The sequence below is a fragment of the Emydura macquarii genome, unplaced genomic scaffold (genome assembly GCF_026122565.2).
Source record: "Emydura macquarii macquarii isolate MOO-44397 ecotype Brisbane River unplaced genomic scaffold, CSIRO-AGI_Emac_v2 contig_2897, whole genome shotgun sequence".
Lineage (NCBI taxonomy): Eukaryota > Metazoa > Chordata > Testudines > Chelidae > Emydura > Emydura macquarii.
Genome location: NW_027133034.1, coordinates 36,540,840 through 36,561,835, shown reverse-complemented (window position 1 = coordinate 36,561,835; position 20,996 = coordinate 36,540,840). Strand labels below are relative to the sequence as shown.

The window sequence follows — 20,996 nt, the reverse complement described above, 5'->3', positions numbered from 1 at the left end:
GCGGTGCCTGCCGGGAGCTGTAGTCTGCCTGGTCGCAGTGCCTGCTGGGAGCTGTAGTCTGCCTGGTCGCAGTGCCTGCCGGGAGCTGTAGTCGCCCGAGAGGGGTGGGGGACCCCCGCCCCTGAGACTTGCTGCTGCGGTGGCGGCGGCGCAGTGGTGGCATGTTCTCGTAGGGTGACGGACGAACGGCGATGACGGGTGTGGTGCTCGTGGAGTGGGCTGGGCTGGGCTGCGCTGCTGCTGCGGGCGATACCGAGTTGTGTGTGTGTTAGGCCGCGCGCTGAGGCGATGCTGTCGTCAGAGGGGCTCCCCCGGGTGGGCGCGTGACTCCCTGCCCTCCTCCCGTCACAACGGCTACTAGCCCTGGGGGCTCTGCTGCATGGTCGGAGCGGGCTGAGGTTCCCCGCCCCCTCCCGGGTCCTTCCGCTCCGTGCGAAGCCCCAAATGTACCGGCAGCGCGGCGGGCGAGACCCGTTGTCTCCCCCCCGCCGCCCCCTTTTCCTGACCCCGTGCAGTGCACTCCGGCCAGGCCAGCGCTGGAGCCCGCTGCCCGCCGCCTTCTGGGTGTGAGGGCAGCGGCGGCAGGGCCGGCCTCCGAGCTGGGCGGTTGCAGCAGTCTTGCCGGGCGGCTGTTGGGGCGAAGGCGCGGCCGCGCGCTCCCTGTTCTCTGCTGGGGCTGGGGCCACAATCCCCTGGGCCTGGCAGGGCCGGGCCCAATCCAACTGTGAGGCAGGAGGTGCAGCAGGATGGAAAGTAGGGTATACGCGGGACAGCAGAAAAAATCGTCCACACACCGCGCCATGGGGGTGGATGGTGGAGGAGTGGATGTGGTGTGGACTTCTCCTTCCCTAGCACTTCAGCGGTCCCCTTTGGTAGCTGAGTGTGTTGAGGAGAGAGCAGTTGTTTTCTCTGGGACTAGGAGGCGCTGCAGGCAGGCACAGTGAGGATGAGGAGAAGATACCGGAGGAAGGCTGGAATGGAGTTTTAATCGGGCTTCTGTCCTGCGACATGGAATCCCCCTCTCTTAGGGAGACTGCCGCTCCCAATGGGCAAGGAGTTTGCCTTTTCCCATCTATCAGAGCCAGGATATCCATTTCCAGCCAGTTCTATCCATACTCACCATCTGCTTCCAGCTGAGAGAGTGGCCAGCAGTGGGTTGAAAAAAAGGTTCTAGTTCCAGGTACCCTTGGCATTGGCAAGAGTCCTCACTTGGCCCTCTCCTTCAGTGCTACAAACTGTCTTCTGCCACAGTGCTTCTTAACAGGCTTCGTTCACACTGTGAAATTTGGCGGCAGTTGATGGGAGATATGCAAGCTACCCTATACAGCTTGCGTATCTCCTGTCGGCTTTCTAAATTCTAAATAGCGCAGTGTCCCTGCTACACTGATGGGAAATGCCCTCCTGTTGATGCAGCATTTGGATTTATTCCGTCGACTTCTGGATCAATTGAATGGGTCTCCACTTCCGTTCAATCGATCCCAAAGACTTGATTTGATGGCGGTGAATTTGCCGCCATCAGTGAAGACATATCCTTGGATTCAAATTGTCAGTCTCAAGGACTTTGGCTGGAAGACATGCCAATTTGCTGGGACAGTTTTAGTCTTGCAGTTAATTGTAAGTGCATATGTTAGTATTTACACCTCAGCCTGATTGTGCCTCAAAACGAGGTGGCTGGTATTTAAATGTTATCACTTGCGCCAACTATTAAAATTGGGTGCAAAAATAAAATTAGCTAGCAAACTTAGAGGCTGGGCTGAAGTCTTTTTAAGTCTGAGCCACACTTTCAAACTTGGGTGTGTGCCTACAGTTAGGCAACCAAATAAATGTGGCCTAATTGTCAGAGATGTTGAGCAGCTAAAACTTCCATCAATCTTGCTGAGAGTTTTGGGTGCTGAGTATCATTCAGAATCAGGCCATTTATATTCAGGTACCTCAATGAGTATGAGACTGCCTAATCTGAAAATTTTGGCCTGTGCATTTGCTTAAGGTTATATATTAAATCAGTGAAGGGCTAATATTAGAGATCAGGAGTTTACAATTCCCAGCCTTGTGATCAGAATATTTTGTACTATGCTTATTTACAAAACAAGCTGTGAAACAGAAGTGAATACTTCTCATGATAATGTATTCCTGTGACTCTAATAATTATCTTGCTTCTATTTCTAGTTAAGATTTTACAGTATTAGTTGAAACTGAAATGGATTGGACTGTCTGAAGGAGCTGTACTGCTATTTGATTTATACATAATCAGCTTGTAATTAGCCTGGAAAGTACTATGGTGGTGTTTACACTTGTCTTCTGGGGCATAATATTTGATTTAGAATTATTTGGTTGCCATGCGTGAATGGCCAGAGGAATGTCATAAATAACTTCTAAATGTTGTTTTAAATGAATATGACTCAAAGATACATTCTGAAGAAGGCAGCTGAGATAATTACTTATAAGGAGTAAAGAAGGAAACAGAACTCTCAGAAGTCTCTCGTTTTCTGTTATCAGCCCAGCCTCAGCCTTCCTCTTATCAGTTCTGGCAAAGTTCACTTCACCCAAGCTGTGCCCCACACAGAGCCTGCCTTTTTGTGCTGCTCAGACCAGTTCCACTGTCTTTCAGAAAGCCTTTTTTAGTAAAGAAGCATTTTCTTAAAGAGCTGATACGTATGAGAATTTGGTGGGCCGGGATGTGATGGAGCTTTAGAAGGAAACTAGTGCTGCATTCATTACTTTGCAACTTCATTTCTTCATCCATTCATCTTTATGCACTAGTGTGGATCCAAGGTACTGATGTGACTTGATGTGTTGCTGAGTAGCTACCTTGCTTTTATCCCCTTTAGAACTTGATTCTGTCCCATTTTGGTTACCCTTCTTGTACCCGTTCTCCTTAGTACATACAAAGACTTTTTAAAAGTTTTGTTTTCCTTTTGTAGGTAAACTTTAACCCTTTTATTATTTTAAATCAGTGTATATCCCCAACCCTGACAATATCTAAAAAGTAGTTTTAGCACATTTGCTTTTGTTTATATGGAGATTTTTTTTGGAAATTGGCATAAATGAATTAAAAGTTTAGAATCTGAGTTTTATTTCGCCCTTAACTATACCCAAACCCTAAGTTTAGTAATGAACTTTAGTGACTAGATACCATGATATTTGTTCTTTTCTCTGAGTGGCTATATGTTGTTATGAAGCAGAGGTGTTTTATTAATATAATTTAGATATATTTTCACCAGAACTTTTGCTTATGATATTTTGGGTAGATAATATCTTTATGAATGACTTTCTATCCAAAGTGTCCTTTTGTAGAATCCAAAAACTTTAATTATTTATAAAGTGACTTTTTAATATTTTTAATTAAAGGACATGGATTTGCACAGCTCAATCGAAACAGCTGATAAAGTGGTGACTGATGCTCCTGTATGTGTTGGTAAGGAAGAGGACATCAAACAATCCCAAAGAATAATAGCCAGTGTCCATGATAGAGAAGTTGTTGTTTTCTACTGTGAAGGGAAATTTTATGCCATGGACCGTCGCTGCTACCGTAAGATTGTTTGCACTCATCATCTTAGTGTTTATGTAACAATTTTAAATTTAGCTAGTATGAGTTGTGACTCCAATTCTGTATTCTACTGTGTTCCAGATGCAGGAGGTCCTTTACATCTTGGAGAGATAGAGGTATGTAAACATTCTAAAAATAATATACATGACATTATTTAATTTTTTTTTTTACATTTTAATCCCAATTTTTATACTACTCCCTCACTTTGGGCTAAATAATGTTCTTAGTAACACTGCATAGTTCTACTGAAATCCATGGGGTTAATTTGAATTTCACTGGTGTAGCTGAAAGCAAAATTTGGCCCTTTCTCTCTATAATGGACCATTTTCTTTAACAGTCCTTAATTTTTCAATTTCTAAAATACTCCCAACTCCCTGTTGGCTTGAGGGGAAGGAGGCCAAGACCAGGTACATTTGAGACAAATAGCTTAGTAAGTGCCTAATAATATGAGGCATAAATTATTATTAGACACATTTACTTTACAAAACACTGACAGCATGCTTTGTGTTGTGCACATTATAGAGACACATGGTGTCTGTCAAAAGGTGAGTAAGTAAAAACATCTCCAGTCACAGTGTTGAAAGCAAAAATTAAAAAGGCTATTTACCTTTCGAGCCTAAGATGATCATTAACTGGAGTCAGAAAGAACCCCTGTCATCCATACACATGCATCCCATTATGGTAGAATATTGCCAGTTAGGGGCATTATGGGCTTTCCTCTGAATCTTCTGATGTTGGCCTCTATTGAAAAAGGCTACACTACATGGATTAGTAATCTGATTTGGTATTTCAATTGCTATTTTTAAAAACAGACCCTGGTGCTCCTGCCATGGCAGTGCAGGACATTACAATTAAGCCACAAAGCTATGTGTTTGCCTAGAGAGATTTCATAGGAAAGGGTTAGATTCCAATGAGTTGTCTTAATTTTTCCCCCAGGATATCAGTGGACAACTCTGCATTATTTGCCCTTGGCACAAATATAAAATTACTTTGGCAACAGGAGAAGGATTATACCAAGCAATAAACCCTACAGAACCTTCAGCAACACCAAAATGGCGATCCAAAGGAATAAAGCAAAGGACTCACAAGGTTACTGTGTACAATGGAAGTGTTTATGTGACTCTTTCTGACTTATCTATGAGTTGTGACTCTGATTATTATGCTAACAAGTACAAAAAGACTGGAAGTTCTGAAATGAAAAAATAATGCATATCCTGAACTCCAAAATCAGTGGCCCTAATGCTGTGTGTGTGTGTGCGTGTGTGTGTGCGTGTGTGTGTGTGTGCGTGCGTGTGTGTGTGCGTGTGTGTGTGTGTGTACAGGGCATCATCGGTATCACAGGATGATGGAAAAACTACTCTGCTATACAGATTTTTTTCTAGGTGTTAACATAATGAAATTTCAATGTTAATCTTATTCCTATTAAAGCATTAGGCAATGTAGAAATGAGTAAGATCATAAACAAAAGTTCAAGACTCTCTGTAATGAGTTTGCATTGTGCCAGTGCAGTTTTATATTTTTGTCTTTAAGAAAATACAAATTTAATGTATGTACAGTAGACTGGTTTGTAATATTTGAAGTGTTAGAGTTAAAATCTTTTAACCTTTAGGAGGAGGAATATTTTGTAGTATTGTATTGTATTTTTATCGTTTATAAAAACACCTTGACATTGTTATGGTAAATATCCATTGAAGGATAGAAATTTTTTTATACATTGAATATCTTAGACCTATAGTGACAATGTAATTGAGAGAGTTTTTAAAAAATATGATATTTGCAGGACAGGGGAAAACCTGTTATCTTCTCAACACACAGGACCAGAGTTTCATAAAGTAAGGTACAAAGCACTTGTGTGTTGTAATGTGTTTTTGCATGGTTACTTTTGTATGTGCAATTACACCAGTTTTGTTCTAAATACTCATATCTCCTTTGTAGCATTGGAGCACATTCCAGTAGTTAATTAACCAACATGACAAACATTTATCACACATGACTTGTTTTCTGCCATCCTTTCCCCTGGAGGGAAATTGGATATGCAGTATAGGATTTTGTGTTTGGATTTTTTTTAATGTAAAATTACTTAGAAAGTATCTTGGACAAGGCAGCGCGAAGAAGTGTACCTGGTACTTGGAGCAGAAAGTGGCAAAGTCTGTGATAGTCACTGGGCAGATCATTCCACAGTCTAAGACTAGTTTCCAAGTTGGACAGAAGAGCCTTTGCTCATATAGTAGAAAGTCCTATTATGTCTGAGGATCGGAGTTAAGCACAGTGCTCATCCCAGAGCTTCAGATGATTTTTCAGATACTTTGGGACCAGGCCATTGAGTAACTTGAAGAAAAGGACCAAGACCTTGAACTTGACTCAATATTCTGTGGGAAGCCTGTGTAGAGAGTGGAGGACAGGTCTGATGTGCTCATGGTAGCCGGTATTGTTGAGGAGATGTACTGCAAAGTTTGGTACTAATTGGAATTTCCTAGGCGTTGAAGGCTTTAGGACCAGTTATATTGCATTACTGTAGTCCAGACAGGAGTTTGCGAAGGTGTGAATAACTAAGGGCAAGTCATTGTCTGTCATATCTCATAGCCAACTGGAGATGGTAGAAACCATCACTCGTCTTTTGTGTTATGCGAAAGCTTTGCATAATTGAGAAATCCAGGAACACTCATAGACTACAGATTGACTTTACTAACTGAGAATGTATATCTTCAATCAAAGGAAGGCATTTGCACTGTTCCTGTAAAATTTTCCAAGTGCTTTTCTCTGTCCACCAGCATATTCTTTGTCTTGCTTGGCTTCTGGTTCAATCAGCTATTCTTCATTCAGGTGCTGATCTAGTCAGAGCACTGGGCCATTTTGGTTTTAGTGGTATAATTGTATGTGGTAGGTACAGCTCTGCTTATATCTAAGTATAGCTACACATTTACATCATGTATTTGCATGGGCTAAGGAATAGTGGGGTGTGTTTAAATGCTATATTAAAGTGGTGTTTTGGACCTTGGTCCTCACTTCATTAAAATCTGGCTTTTGAACTTGTAAAGAGATTTAAAAATGAAGCATAAGAGATTGTATGGCCTCTACTGAACTCTGCAGAAATGGGACACAGCGGTGAGTATTTTATTAATGCTTTGGGTAGAGTCCAAACAAAACCTCTGTTCATATTTCTAACATGATTGGATATGGTTATTTTTAAACTATGTAACATTTTGTGAAGTCAAAACATCCTGGTACAGTCAATCAAGATGGGAGATGAGGAAAGTGTGGATAAGGGAAAAAGCAAAGAGTAATACTCTTGGCAAGTTGAAATACAGTAAAGGAAACAAAGTATATATTAATCTGTTTTAGTCAGTGTCCATCTGCTAGAAAAATGCAATTAGATATCTGCCAGTATTGTGGAATTTGGTATAAAAGGAACACACTAGACTCCAGACTTTAAAAAAATCCCAATTTTATTTGCATAATGGATTAAATGTACACATTTGTATCAATGAGAAATTTACATTCTATAGAAACGTGGCATCAAAAAGCATTCATAGTAAGGCCCTTAACCACAACTGTGTTGAGTGACAAATATCTAGATAGATTTTTTTTTTCTTTCACTAGACAAGGAACTCTGAAGATATTAAATTATTTGTACTAATGATTCTTTTATTAACAAATAGAGAATGTAAAGTCTGTATGTATTAAGTGTCTTTGGTTAAACACTCAGTGCACCAGCAAAAAGTTCATAAGCCTGTTTGAGCTTCAGTTACCATTACAGTTAAGTATCTTGATCCATTGCAGAATGTAGGATGTGAATGCTGCTCTTAGTTGAATCTTCAACAGGAAATTCAGAGAAGAGTTGCTTCTCTGGAGAAGGTACAGTGTAACTTGCTGCATCTTCATATTTGGAGAATACGTCTTTTTCCTCATCATCCTTAGTGTTTTCTCTTGAGGCCTTTTCTTCTTGAACAATGTTTTTTATTTTCCCTAGTACTGTGTTAATAGAGACTGCCTACATACAATAAAGATATATTTTAGTTTAAGAAAACCAGAACTTTGAGTTGTATGTTATTATCTGTACAACATTTGAAATGAATGACAAGAAGTACACTTTACTTTGAATACATACCAGTATCTTAGTAATAAAGGGCTCAATTCTGCAAGGTGCTGAGCCCTCTTGCCACAATCCAACCCAATACTTCTCTCTTCGAGTGATTGCTCATATGCATTCCAACATAGGTGAGTGCGCTCCCCGTGCACGAGTCTCCGGAAGCTTTTTTGCCCTAGCAACCCCCACAGGGTCGGCTCCGGCGCCCCCTGGAGTGCCGCGCTCATGTCGCGGTATATATGGCGCCGCCGACCCTGCGGGTCCCCAGTTCCTTCTTTCCGCCCGTGACGGTAGCTGGAACGCTAGTGCCCCTTGCTAGTATAAGCAAGTAGCAACCCTTGTTTTGCATTTAAATAGATAATTAAGTAGTTGTGTAATAGTTGTTAAATAGTGTTAAGTAGTTAGTAGTGTTATAGAACTTAGATAAGGAATTTGGCCCTTCGGGGCTTGCATAGCCATGCCGGGATCCACAGGATTCAAAGCCTGCGTGGTGTGCATGAAGGCCTTCCCTGTCAGTGACCCGCATGACAGGTGCCTTCGCTGCCTCGGAGAACTGCATCACAAGGAGCGCTGCAAAATATGCAAAGCCTTCAAGCCCCGGACACAAAAAGAGAGCGATGCCCGCTTGAAGGCTATGCTAATGGAGTCAGCGCTTCGCCCCGACTCCGAGCCCTCCAGGTCGCCGGCGGCACCGAGTGTCTCGTCAGTGCAGAGCGCTCCATCGGCACCGGCGAAGCCGGCACCGACTAAAAAGAAGCGGACCAAGGCTGTATCTATGGACTCCCCCCAGTGACCGGAACAGCTGGGGGCGATTCAGGAGGTGCCCCAGCCCCGTGCCACGGACATATCGGCACTGGCATCTCCTCGCAGGGAGCCTCCCCCGACCCCGGGGGGTGGGGTAGTGCCCCTGCAGGGACCGTCGACGCCGGAGGTGTTTGCGGCTTCTCGTGCCCTCATGGGCATGCCCACGCCTCCGTCCCCCCCTTGGCCGAGGGTTCCGGGAATAGCGTCTCGGGGTAAACCCGCGCTGGGTTACCCCGGTGGGTGGCAGAGACGGGATGAGAGGTCTCCCCCCAGACGGTCAAGGAGGGACAGCGACAGCTCCCCTCCTAGCTCTGACCAAGGGTCGTTGAGCCCCTCGGCACCGCGCCGGCTAGGGCGGTCCCGAGGCTCCGGACAGAGGCATCACAGCTCAGCCTCTGAGGGTTCCCGGTCCCTGGAATCCAGGCGCCGCTCACCGGCCCATGCCTTGGCACCGGCAGCTACGGCACCGTAAGTGTTTGCTGAGTCAGGACTAGCATGTGTAGTACTTCGTAGGATCAAGCTGTTATTCATCACTACAGTAGCCGAGCACTTTATACTGTTGTAGCTAAGTGAATTTGCTAGTACGATAAATGCCATTGTGTCTATCAAACATTTAAACGGTTATTACTATTATAGTTTTCCCCTATAGAATGTATTACTGTAAATACTTACAACTAGTTACGCTATTTAAGGCCTGCTCTTGCTCCCATTGAAATCAATAAGAGTTTCACCATTGACTTAAATGGCAACAAGTTTGGCCCCATAAACTTATACAAATGGTAAGAAATCAAACATTTCTGATGAGTGATTTTACATCTCACCATCTCTCAACTGTACCTGACTGAGGGACGACACTTGAATCCCAAAAGTAGTTATTTCCACACATTGGGTGTTCCCTCTTTTCTATTGTTGAAATTTGCATCAGAGATAAACTCCATAGTGAGGTTATGGAATGAGGTTTTGGGGGGTTTATTACAGAAAAGAAAGGAATCCACAGCAGTGTCAAGTTCCTGTGTGACTAATTTGTGTGTTCAGACATTCTGTTGTTTTTGTCCTATATCTGGGCTTTGGAAGATGGAGATATGCACGTAACTTGAAAATATTCCAACTTTGTATAGTTGTCACAAAGACTTCTAATTTTATTTCCTGGGTTTATGGCAATATTACTGACAACTGTACAGTACATGACAGTGGAAAATACTAATGAGACTAGCCACATGAGCTGGAAAAATACTAAAAGATAAGTTGTTATGCAACTTCTACTAGAAGAAAAAGAAATACTTCACGTGTCTGATACCTGCTCTTTGTTTTTCAGGTTTCTAAACATATCCTAAGCAACTGATTATAAGTTAGCAATAAAAAAATGAGTAAGAACAGGTCCTGGAATAGAACATCTAACAAGACATTTGGATATGCACACCCAGTCCTGCCCATTCCCACACTACCACAGAATTAAATGAGACTGAGGGCACTCAGCACCTTGCAGGATAGGATGGAGCCTGTAATGAGCCAGTTAGGGAACTAGGCTGTAACATGCCGAATGTCTCTTGCAATGGGCTGAATGTCCTTAAATCCCATTGCTGGAAGTGGGTATTAGCAGGAAAGAGGCAGTCCATGCCCTGAAGGGTTTACAATCTAAAGACAGAGATAAAAGGCATATAGGGGGAAAAAAATTAGTTGACACAATCATTGTAGGCAGGCAGGGCCAATAGTCTAAAACTTCCCCTTTATAAGACCCTGTTTTCAGTTGCTTATATCTTTGCCAAACTTTCACTGTTAGGTTTGGTGTTTTTCATGCCAGGTGTCTGGGTTTTTTATTTCTAAACTTAATCCAAAACAGCTCAGCCATTTCTGAGAATGAAAGTAGGGGAAAATGTTGTTTGGCCATTTAATAAAATTCCGGTGACCTTTTCTTTGAGAAGTTCTAGTCCTCATACTTTGGAGCATGGACTTGAAATTTGGCAGGGGATGGCTTTGTGTGAGGGATGTTCCTGTGAAAATCTATCCAAATATGGCCAAGTTATAAGCCTTTGAAAAATCTCAGTTCAGCTATGATTAACAGAGACGACTTAAGAGTTTAGCAGCTAAAGTCACCAAGATTCCATCCTCATTGAACATGGGGAACTAAGATTGGATGAGGATCCTGGAAAGGCACAATGGATCTAGGTGCAAGTGGGGGAAGACAACTGGCGGGTGAGGGGATAGACAGATCAGAGGAGGAGGCAAGGAACTGAGACTGGCTGAGTGAGGAGACAGGAGTCAGGGTTGTAGTGGGGAGCTTGGATTGATGGAGCCAGGAGTCTGGGAGTTGGGGAGAGACTTGGAGGGAGAGCCTGGAAGTTCTAACAAGCACTGGGTGGGCAAGAAGAATGGGATGAGAAGTCTGGAGTAGAGATTGGGACTGGCTAGGGAAAGAATAGGATTGGGAGAAGGAGTTGGGTAGGGAAGAAACAGGACATGCACTTAGGGACTAACAAGAAGAACTTTTGCTATAAATTGGGGACTTACCAGTTGGAAGCAAGAGAGTCAGAGAAAGACCTGGGTAGATTAGTCGATCACAGGACAACTGAGCTGCCAATATGATGTGGCTGTGAAAAAGGCTAATGCAATCCTAGGATGCAGCTTCCCTAGAGATAGGGAAGTATTAGTACTATTATACAAGGTATTGGTGAGACCTTGTGGAATACTTTGTGCACTTTTAGTCTCCCATGTTTAAGAATGAATTCAAACTGGAACAGGTGCAGAAAAGGGTTACTAGGATGGTCAGTGGAATGAAGAACTAACCTTATGAGAGGAGACTTAAGGAGCTTAGCTTGTTTAGCCTATCAAAATGGAGGCTGAGGGGAGAGATGATTGCTCTCTATAAATACATCATAGGATAAATACCAGCGTGAGAGAAGTTATTTAAGAGCCAGCATGGGCACAAGAACAAGGCCATTGCCAAGTTTAGGCTTGAAATTAGACCAAGGTCTCTAACCATCAGAGGAGTGAAGTTCTGGAACAGCCTTTCAAGGGGAGTAGCAGGGGCAAAAAACCTAACTTGCTTCAAGACCGAGCTTGATAAATGTATGGAGGGGATGGTATGATGAAATGTCCTACAATGGCATGTGCCCATCCACGACTAGTATTATCAAATATCTCCAATGACCGCAGATAGGACACTAGATGGGAAGGACTATGAGTTATTGCAGAGAATTCTTTCCCAGGTGTCTGGCTGGTGGGTCTCGCCCTAGTCCAACTGATTGCCATGTTTGGGTTTAGAAGTGTGACAGAGACCATGGGAATTTTTCACCTTCCTCTGCAGCATGGCACATGGGTCATTTATTCATTTGAACTAGAGAAAAATGGTGGATTTTCTGTAACTTTGTCCTTAAATCAAAATTTGAGAAGCTTAGTTACTCAGCCAGAGGTTATGGGACTATGACCGGAGTGGGTGGGTGAGGTTCTGTGGCCTGTGATGTGCAGGAGATCAGACTAGATGATCATGATGGTCCCCGTTGGCCTTAAAGTCTATGAAACAGGTTGGAGGGGTAGATGGGGCAAATAATCCTGAGTAAAGAATCAGTGAATCATTAGCCATAAATTCACGAGACAATTTAATGCATTGAAAAATAATAGCTTCCCACTTATCTTGGGTAAGTAGTTGGTGTTTTTTCTTTTTGTTTTTTTTTTTTTTTTGGACAAGTGAGTAAATATAATTAGATTTTCTATTACCAATCAATGTAGCAAAGGACAGGGGAGTAGATTTTATGCCTTTGTTTGTAAATTTTCATGACAGAGTTTGCAAGGCTGCCTTAATGTGTACATGACACACACAAATGCAACTTGGTTAAAATAAATAACCATTTCATTCAGGCTGCCATGCAGCTACCTGTATGAAAAGAGCAGAGTGAAAATTGAAAATGTGCATTGTTGACAACATTTAAAGCTTGTTCTGATGGTTATGTCACTACAGCATGAAAATTAAGGAACTGAATTAATCAAAGAGTGCCTGATTCTGTCCCCTTTACTCCACTGAGTAGTATCTTGTGCTACACACAGTCCTCCTAATAGTTTCAATATGTAGAGTAAGGCACTATTCACTGTGGATAAGGTTGGCAGAATCAGGTATAGAACTAAGAAGCCTATTAACTTACCACATAAATTAGTGCCGCATAGGATGCGCACATTATACTGGTGAGAGCAGTCTTTGCTGGATAGGAGATCACATCAAACAGTGAAAATGGTCTACCCTGAAAAAAAAAATTTTTAAACAGTTTTTTGCTGCTAAAATATTAATGCTGCTCAATAGGACCATATTTTAAGGGCCGTTCCATATATCTATATCCACTTCTGAAATGCCTATATTTACACATCCTGCCTCTTTGAACTAAGCCTTTTTTGTACATGATTAAGAACAATAACTCATTTTGTCATCTCTGTGGGTCACAGGAACATATAGGAATCACAAGCATCAGGGGTGGCATCCACCATAGCCCCTCCTCCAGCCTGCCTACTCTTCTGACTCAGCAGGCCTTCTGTGGGGTATAGGAGAAAGTGGGGGTGGAGGAAGAGAGCTAAAGCTGCTGTAGGGCTGGCTGAGCCCTCTTTCCATGTGAGAAGAGGAGAACCATGAACAAAGGGTCCCCTCCACTTGCAGATATTGGGTGCCATCATAGCATTTGTTTGTATACAGTCTTTCATTTTCCCCTTATGAATACTTTCACCTCTATTACATAGTAATTCATACAGGCCCAAATCTTGAACCTGTGCTTAGTCCTCGTTCAATTAAAATTCTCTCTGGGCCAAAACAGTAGGCATTTTGCCTGAATAAGGACTCTATACAAACCTATGCTCTGATTACACCCAATATCTGCAAGTGGAGTGAACCCTCTGTTTATGGTTCTAAGCAATGGTTTCAAGATTTGGACCTGTATGAATTACTATATAATAGAGGTGAAAATATTTATAGGGGAAAAATTAGATAGAGATGATAAAGATTCCAGTTTCACACACAGTAACTTGAATGAGCTGTGAAACAGAACTTTTAATTGAAAGTAGTTTGAAAACCTGATATACATTGCAGGTAAAGGTAAAGAATAGGCCCTAAATAATTAGTATTTGAACTAATGTGCCCATACCTGATTTTTATAGAGAGGTTGCTTTGGCGTGTTTACATTTTTCAGAAGACGATGAGACATCGTATTTAACTCTGCAAAATTTTGTACAAGTTGTGGGTGCAAGACTTTGGCAACAGATTTTGAAGATGTTGATATTCTGTTTAGCCCATTAATAACTCTTACTCCTTGAGATGAAGAAAATGCGCTTGCCACAACTGATCTGGATGCTTGTAAAATGGGATCAATTTGCTGAAAGGGAAGTGTTTGAGAAATAACACATGATTCTAAATGAATTTCTTAGAATATCATGACTTAGAAGAGAGAGAGGCTAGTCCAAAGATAATCCTTTGATACTAAGGCTATGCAAAGATACAAGCTATTTTATTAAAAGCTCAATTATTCTTCATTTAACTCTACATATAATAGTGAACAAGTGTAATGACTTGAATTATGGCAGCATCCAAGATGTTATGTAAATACATAGGAAGAGACAATCCTGCCCTATGTTCATATATAAAGTACCATAATATTTTACACTTAATGTCTTGGAAAACAACATACATTTATTTAGCACAGTTAGCATCCAGAAGAAAACAAAGCTTTTGCAGCTGTTTGGCCAGTGGGTACAAGACTACTCCTCTCTTGTAACAGGGGTATGGCCTTTACAGTATTCCCAGCCCTATAGTGGCTCAGCAAGCAGGAAAGTGCAGCCACCATCTGAATTTGAGAAGTAATTTATTTATATGGATATTGAGGGTGCTCAACACCTCCCTGGAGGCTCTATCATCTTGCAGAGTCACTAGATTTTCCATCAGACTCAGCAACAAAAGCAAACCTAAAACTTAATATAAATATTGAAGTAGAACATGCCTCTATCTTAAACATTTCTAATATGTCCATTACTGTATTACCAGGTGGCAATGTTGTAATTGAAATCACCAACAATAAACCATTAAACTCTTTTGGCTTATATCAAGTGTAATCTCAGTTTAATTTAATACATCCCTCTATTAGGCCCTTCATGTTCTTAGCTGATAGTCAGACTCTCTCAGCTAGAACACCTGCATCTCCAAATTTAAGTAATGTATGTGCTTCAGGGAAGAGCCATCTATATTTATGCAGCATAGACTTTTCATAGACTCACAGTCTTTAAGACCAGAAGGGATCATCATGATTTTTTTAGTCAGGCTTCTTGTGCATTGCAGGCCACAGAAGTTCACCCACCCACTTCTATAATACACCCATAACCTCTGGCTGAGTTACTGAAGTCCTCAAATATTGATTTAAAGATCAAGGAGGCCCTTGGAGCCTTTGGGCATTGCCATGCTACAAGTAACATTAAACATGAAGCCTTACAAAATCTTTCATCCTTGCTTTTCTAGTAATTATCACTTAGAAATTTGACCTTACATCCTACAGCCCAATGGGATTCAAACAAATGTTAAAGAAAATCTAATCAATTGGTTTGTATGAAATTCACCACAGATGTAGGGGGGAAGCACAAGGCTTTGCACCACTTAAGCCCCATGGTGGTTGTACTGTGGTAAGAGAGATTATGGAGGGTTCTCTGGACACCCTCCTTCACATTGTGCAGGAGAGCTCTGGGTCAGCTATATTATGGACCACATGATTTGTAATTAGAGGGATCCAATGATCCAATGTAGGTAGATATGATGTAGCAGCAGTAAATTTTCCTGTCTATACAGTGGAATAATAACTTAGCTACAGGGTGCCTGTATGAGAAAGATCTAAGTATGAGCAGTCCATAGTAGTAGTCCCTCTACAATTCCAACCACTTGGATTTTGTTCAGTGAGGGTGATGAATTTCAGTGACTGTACTGAATGGGAGAAAGTCCCTTACACATGTAAGATACAAAGATGTGTTTCTGTGCACTCTGTATATTTCATCTAATATTGCTCAGAAGTGCAACTCCATTAAAAATAGTGGGAGACCTGTAACTGAACCCTATGCAATGCTTGAAAAAAAATGGGGTAGACTCTCAGATGATGTAAATTGCCATAGCTCCATTGAAGTAAATGGAGCTATGACAATTTACAGCAGGTGAGGATCTGACTTAGAAGTTTTGTACCACTGGCTATTACTATTATAATATATGATAAAAATAAAAAAAATTAAAACCCCATAAGGTTCTTGAAACATTTAGGAGGGAATGCTCATTGAAATGGAACACAGGATTCAGTCCAAGAGGTGAATATAGCTAAACCACTCAGTAATAGCAATCATAATGTAATTTAACATCATTGTAGGGGGAAAAATGCAAAAAAACAAACAAAAAAACTCACCACAGTGGCATTTAACTTAAAAAGGAGAGCTATACAAAAATGAGGAGACTGGTTAAATGAAAATTAAAAGGAACAGTCACAAGGGTGAAATGCCTGCAAACTGCATGGAGACTATTTAAAAACACCATAGTAGAGGTTCAAACTAAATATATGCCCCAAATAATAATAATTTTAAATAAAAACTGTAAGAAGACCAAAAAATGCTATCATGGCTAAACAGCAGAGTAAAAGAGGCTGTTAGAGGCAAAGAGACATCCTTTAAAAATTGGAAGTAAAATCCTACTGAAGAAAATAAAAAGAAGCATAAACTCTGTCAAATGTAAAAGTATAATAAAGCAGGGCAAGAAAAAAATTTGAAGACTAACTAACTAAAGTCACATAAACTAACAGCAATTATTTTAAAAGTACTTCAGAATCAGGAAGCCTGTCAAACAGTCAGCCGGGCCAATAAATGGCTGAAATGCGAAAGGAGCACTTAAGGAAGACAGGGTGGTTGCACAGAAGCTAAATGAATTCTTTGCATCAGTCTTCACTGTGGAGGATATAGGGGAGAGTCCGATACCCAAGCTGTTCTTTTTAGGTTACAAATCTGAGGAACTGTCACAGATTGAGGTGTCAATAGAGAATATTTTGGAACAGACTGATAAATTAAACCGTAATAAATCACTAGTAATAAGTCACTAAAGAAAATAACAAAACATTAGCAGGAGCAGGATCAAGTCCTAAATGGCAATGGAAAAAGGCATTTGTTGCCTATTCTATTTAAGCTAACCACTTAGCACAGCAGGGTCCCAATCCTGATTGAGGCCTTTGAGTACTGCTGCAATACAAATAACAACATACTTTCAATAGACATTGCTGTGTTATTAATTATTATTTTATATTAGTATTATTGTAGCACCTAGGAGCCCCAGTCATGGACCAGAACCAGTGCTAGGCGCTGACAAATACAGAACAAAAATATCTGTTCCAAAGAGCTTACAATCCAAGTATAAGACAAGAGACAACAGATGGATAGGGACAGAGTTAAATGGGAAAGTGAATGGAAACAATGAGATGATATTGGTCAGCATGATTGTGGGTGATCTCTCTATGCCAACAGCCTAATCATGGTCAAGTTTTTTATAGGCATAATGGAAAAGGAAAGTTTTAAGGAGGGTAATGAGGTACCTTTGTGAATGTTTACGGGGAGTGTCTCCCAAGTGTGAGGAGCAGCATAGGAGAAAGCACGAATGTGCTTATTTAAAAATTTAACAAGTGGGTGATGGAGACTGGCCTCATGGGCTGATCAGAAGTGGGAGCTGACATTTTGATAGTGAATGGATGATAGGTAGGGTGAGTGGGGAAAGGCTGTAAAGAGCCTTGAAAGTGAAAATAAGTAGCGTATGTTTGATGCAATAGAGAAGAGGAAGCTAGTGAAAGGATTCACAGAGAGAGATGATGTGGTCAAAGCAATGGACAAGGAAATTGATCTTTGCATCAGCATTCTGAATGGATAGGAGCAGGAAAAGATTTAATTTGTCGAGACTAGTGAGAAGGATGTTGCAGTAATCAAGATATGAGATGAAACCTTGGACAAGAGTTGTAGCTGTATAAATGGACGGTGTGACATGCTGTACCCCATGTAGACCCTTATGGTGTGATTTGTATATCATTCATGTTCACCCTTACGGTGTAACTGTGCATTGTCTGATGCAAAGTATGCCATGAAAGATGTTTTTTGGAATGCTCACGGCATACTGAACATTATTGTTATGGTAGCATGTTTCCTGCAACGTCATACATATGTACAGATATGAAACTGCTGTGTCATATCCCCAAACGTGTGTCTCACATGGTTTGAATATATGCAGATGAACACAAAGCTGTGTTTCCACGCCCCGCAGTGGCATGTATATAGGAACAATGGACTGGCCTAAGCACCTCCTGTGAGCACTTTGGCCAAGTGGAAGAAATCATGCCCATTGCCAAACAGAGCCGATCACCTGACCCCGGGGACCGTTGGGGAAACTTGTTAAAAGCTGAGGCATCTTTGTCTCTTGAGTCTCCCCTGGAATCCATCTTCTAAGCAACACTAAAGACTGAGAATCTACCCACAGGGAGGGAGTGGCCTGATTGCAGGAGGCATCACAACTAGCCTATGTGGTAAGCTGAATACAGATTGACATATTAATCTTAGGTCAAGATGCGAGTTATCTTTTAGTTAATTGTGATTAACTCCTTGATTTATTAATAATCTGATTTAGATTCACTTAAAACCTTGCTCTAGTCAATACACTTATTTGTGTGTTTTATCTAAAACAGTGCATGTGGATTGAGTGTGTGCAGAGACCTCACTTATAGTGACAGAGCTGGGGCATATCAATTTCTTTGATAAATTGACAGACAAGTGTAAATGAGTTTGCAGTGTGCAGCACTGAACCTGCAAGATGGCAGTTCCCGGGGTTGCTTCTGGGATTGGGGGTGTTTGCTGGGGGTCTATCCCATGAGCAGCTGGCTGGAGCGCTCCTTCACTAGATGAGAGACTGATTACACCCAGGAGGCTGGACAAGGGCCGACCCTGGAGTGGGTGGCTCACACAGCAAAGCAGGGTAAGTCGGGGCCCAAGAGTGAAGAACTGGGGTGACACAGCTACACACCAGTCTGGACTGCAGGGGGGGAATGTCACAGACAGAAAAGGTGATATCTTAGGAGATGTTATGCAGAAAGAAACAGCAAGATTTAGATATAGCCTGGATGTGAAGATCTAAAGAGAGGTCTGAGTTTAAGATGACATATGGTAGAAAAAGATTAAGAGGTCTGTTTTAGCCATGCTGAACTTGAGCTAATTGGCTAGAATCTATGAGGAGATATCAGAGAGACAGGCCATGAGTTTAGTTTGGACAGAATGGGACAGGCCTGGAATAGAGAAGTAGATCTGTGAGTCATCAGCATAGAGATAATAGCTGAATTTGTATTTATGGATGAGATTTCAGAGATAAGTGTGGAGGGAGAAAAGCAAGGGATCAAGGGCAGAGCCCTATGGAGCCCCCACAGAAAATTGGAGGGGGAATGAGGAGGATCTTCTGAAGGACACACTGAAGAAAAATTATAGAGGTAGAAGGAGAATCAGGAAAGGACAGTCACAGAAGCCAAGGAAGGACAAGATTTCAAGAGCATGACCAATTTTCAGTTAAGTGCAAGGGATGGAAGCTGATTGGAGAGGGAGTAGGATGGAATTGGAGGAGAGGACTCTACACAGCGATTGTAAACATCTTAGAGGTGAAAGGGAGAAGGGAGGATGGGACATTAAATGGAGAAGCAAGCTGGATTAAGAGTGGAGTTTTTTTAAGACGGGAGAGACTAAAGCATGCTTATATTGTGAGGAGAAAGCGTGTCAGAAATCAAGACCTGCAGCACAGCTAGTCTCCAGGCAGCCTCATCAATACAGTTGGTGTGCAGCGGGCTGCCTGATTGGCTGGAGGGGCCAGCAGGCTGGCTCTTGGATCAGCAGCAGCAGCTTGCTGGCTGCTCAATGTTCATACCCGCCACTGTGATTGCTTCTGTGTACCTTGTTTCTACCTTACACCCAGCCTTGTCTCTGTCCCGTCCCTGCCTTCAAACTCTCCTTGCCTGCTACCCTGCTTGCTTCAGTTCCTGAGCTTGGTTTGATCCTTGGCCCTGGCTTCCCACTACTGACTCTGGCTCTGACCCTAGTCCTTAGTTCCTGGTGCCTGCTCTGGTACCTGGTACCTGGTACCACTAGCTTAGACCACCCTCATCCCAGTCAGCTGAGCCCGAGGAGCATGAGAGAAGAGTAAGGAAAGGAATGAGAGTGGGCATGAGGGAGATCAGATGGCATGGGATGAGGTCACTGGGGCAAGGGGAAGGCTTAGAGGAGGAAAGTAGATGAGAAATATCTGTGTCTGTGACAGGGAGAAGGAAGAGAGAGTTGTTGAAAAGGAGGGAGAAGGTCATAATGTATTTTGTCACTTTTCTCTTGGAAGAAATTGACAAGAACCTGTGTGGAGAGAAGTGAGGACCGGAGGAGGACCAGGTTTGAGGAATGGTCAGACAGAGATGGCTGGGATTGCGGACATGAGATTAAATTAATTGGCTAAATAGAGTTGTTTAGCTAGAAAGATGGCAGAACTGAAAGAGAAGAGAATGAATTTGTAGTGTTAGAAGTCAGCCTGGTCATAGCATTTCTGCCAGAGATTCTCTGCAGCCTGAGAGTAGGAACAGAGGAAGCAGATGTTGGGGATGTTTCAGGCAATGACTTCTTACTGGCCCTCCTCTCCCAATTTTATTTCTACATGAGAGGGATTGGAATTGATATCCTGCTTCACTTTCTGATTTGCCAGTGACAGTGGAATTTGAAGTGTAGAAGATGAAAGTCTATCTATCAAAATAGAGTCTGAGCACCTCACAGACCTTAACCTTCACAACCTCCCTGTGAAATAGTGAAATTGTATCCCCATTTCATAGATGAGGAATGAAGTTAGAGCACTCACCTGGGATTTGGGAGACCCAGATTCTAATCCCCACTCTGCATGATTTGATCAGAGATTTGAACCCAACTGTCCCACCTCCCAGGTGAATGTTAGGCTATAGGATATTCTGGGGTAGACCACTCTCCTGTTGAAGCTATACTACTTTGTATGAAATGTTTAAATAGTAATTGGGCCAGAGAGAGAGTGAGATATGACTCTACAGACCAGAGATAAGGGCGCCTGCTAGTTCCTGCTCCAATGATTAAATATCAACCTCGGCATAACGTTTTATTAAATAGTGGTAGATAAAACACATTGACAATATTTTTAAACAAGAAGGGGAAAATCCTTTATCAGAAATGTAATGGCAATGAAATAGAGTAGTTCACTACCTTACCTGGTTTGACTGTTGCAATCCAACTATGGTTGGAAATTCATCCTTAATCTCTTCTATAATTTCCACAACTGCTCTCTGGATTATGTGAGCTGAGGTAAAAGAGAAGCAATTGAAGATTCAATTCAAGACCTCCTAATTAATGAAACACAGTGATAATAACATGTACAAATGGGTAGGACAAGGAAGGTTTGGAGGTTTAAATGGATCAGAAACAGGATTATGTACCTTGTCCAGAAAATCTCTTTATCACTTGCCCACATATCCACCTGATTGCTTTGATGGGCAT

At 42.0% G+C, this 20,996-nt stretch overlaps 2 protein-coding genes across 6 annotated transcripts; one reads left to right on the top strand and one right to left on the bottom strand.

The window, feature by feature from the left end:
* Nucleotides 1–61: 61 nt before the first annotated feature.
* Nucleotides 62–7,580, top strand: RFESD (Rieske Fe-S domain containing). Of its 5 annotated transcripts, XM_067568834.1 has the most exons (5): nt 107–198; nt 2,609–2,772; nt 3,349–3,529; nt 3,629–3,663; nt 4,484–7,580. In XM_067568834.1, exons 3-5 carry the CDS (start codon nt 3,352–3,354, stop codon nt 4,751–4,753), a joined length of 483 nt encoding a protein of 160 aa, XP_067424935.1. In that variant the 5' UTR covers nt 107–198; nt 2,609–2,772; nt 3,349–3,351; the 3' UTR covers nt 4,754–7,580. The 5 variants fall into 5 exon arrangements, with proteins under 5 accessions (XP_067424936.1, XP_067424935.1, XP_067424937.1 ...); XM_067568835.1 differs by lacking the exon at nt 2,609–2,772 and having other exon boundaries at nt 62–198; XM_067568836.1 differs by lacking the exons at nt 107–198; nt 2,609–2,772 and adding an exon at nt 790–1,180.
* On the bottom strand, nt 7,305–20,996 carry SPATA9 (spermatogenesis associated 9). Its single transcript, XM_067568837.1, has 5 exons — nt 20,936–20,996; nt 20,711–20,799; nt 13,559–13,786; nt 12,575–12,670; nt 7,305–7,538 (listed from the first exon to the last, which is right to left on the bottom strand). Exons 1-5 carry the CDS (start codon nt 20,994–20,996, stop codon nt 7,305–7,307), a joined length of 708 nt encoding a protein of 235 aa, XP_067424938.1.

Coding starts and splice junctions, on each gene's coding strand:
- RFESD (XM_067568832.1), top strand. CDS start 1,387: ATGGGAAATGCCCTCCTGTTGATGCAGCATTTGGATTTATTCCGTCGA. Junction 3,530..3,628: donor CATGGACCGTCGCTGCTACC/GTAAGATTGTTT, acceptor ACTGTGTTCCAG/ATGCAGGAGGTCCTTTACAT. Junction 3,664..4,483: donor TACATCTTGGAGAGATAGAG/GTATGTAAACAT, acceptor TTTTTCCCCCAG/GATATCAGTGGACAACTCTG.
- SPATA9 (XM_067568837.1), bottom strand. CDS start 20,996: ATGCCCATCAAAGCAATCAGGTGGATATGTGGGCAAGTGATAAAGAGA. Junction 20,800..20,935: donor AAAGAGATTTTCTGGACAAG/GTACATAATCCT, acceptor CTTTTACCTCAG/CTCACATAATCCAGAGAGCA. Junction 13,787..20,710: donor GATTGCAACAGTCAAACCAG/GTAAGGTAGTGA, acceptor CTTCCCTTTCAG/CAAATTGATCCCATTTTACA.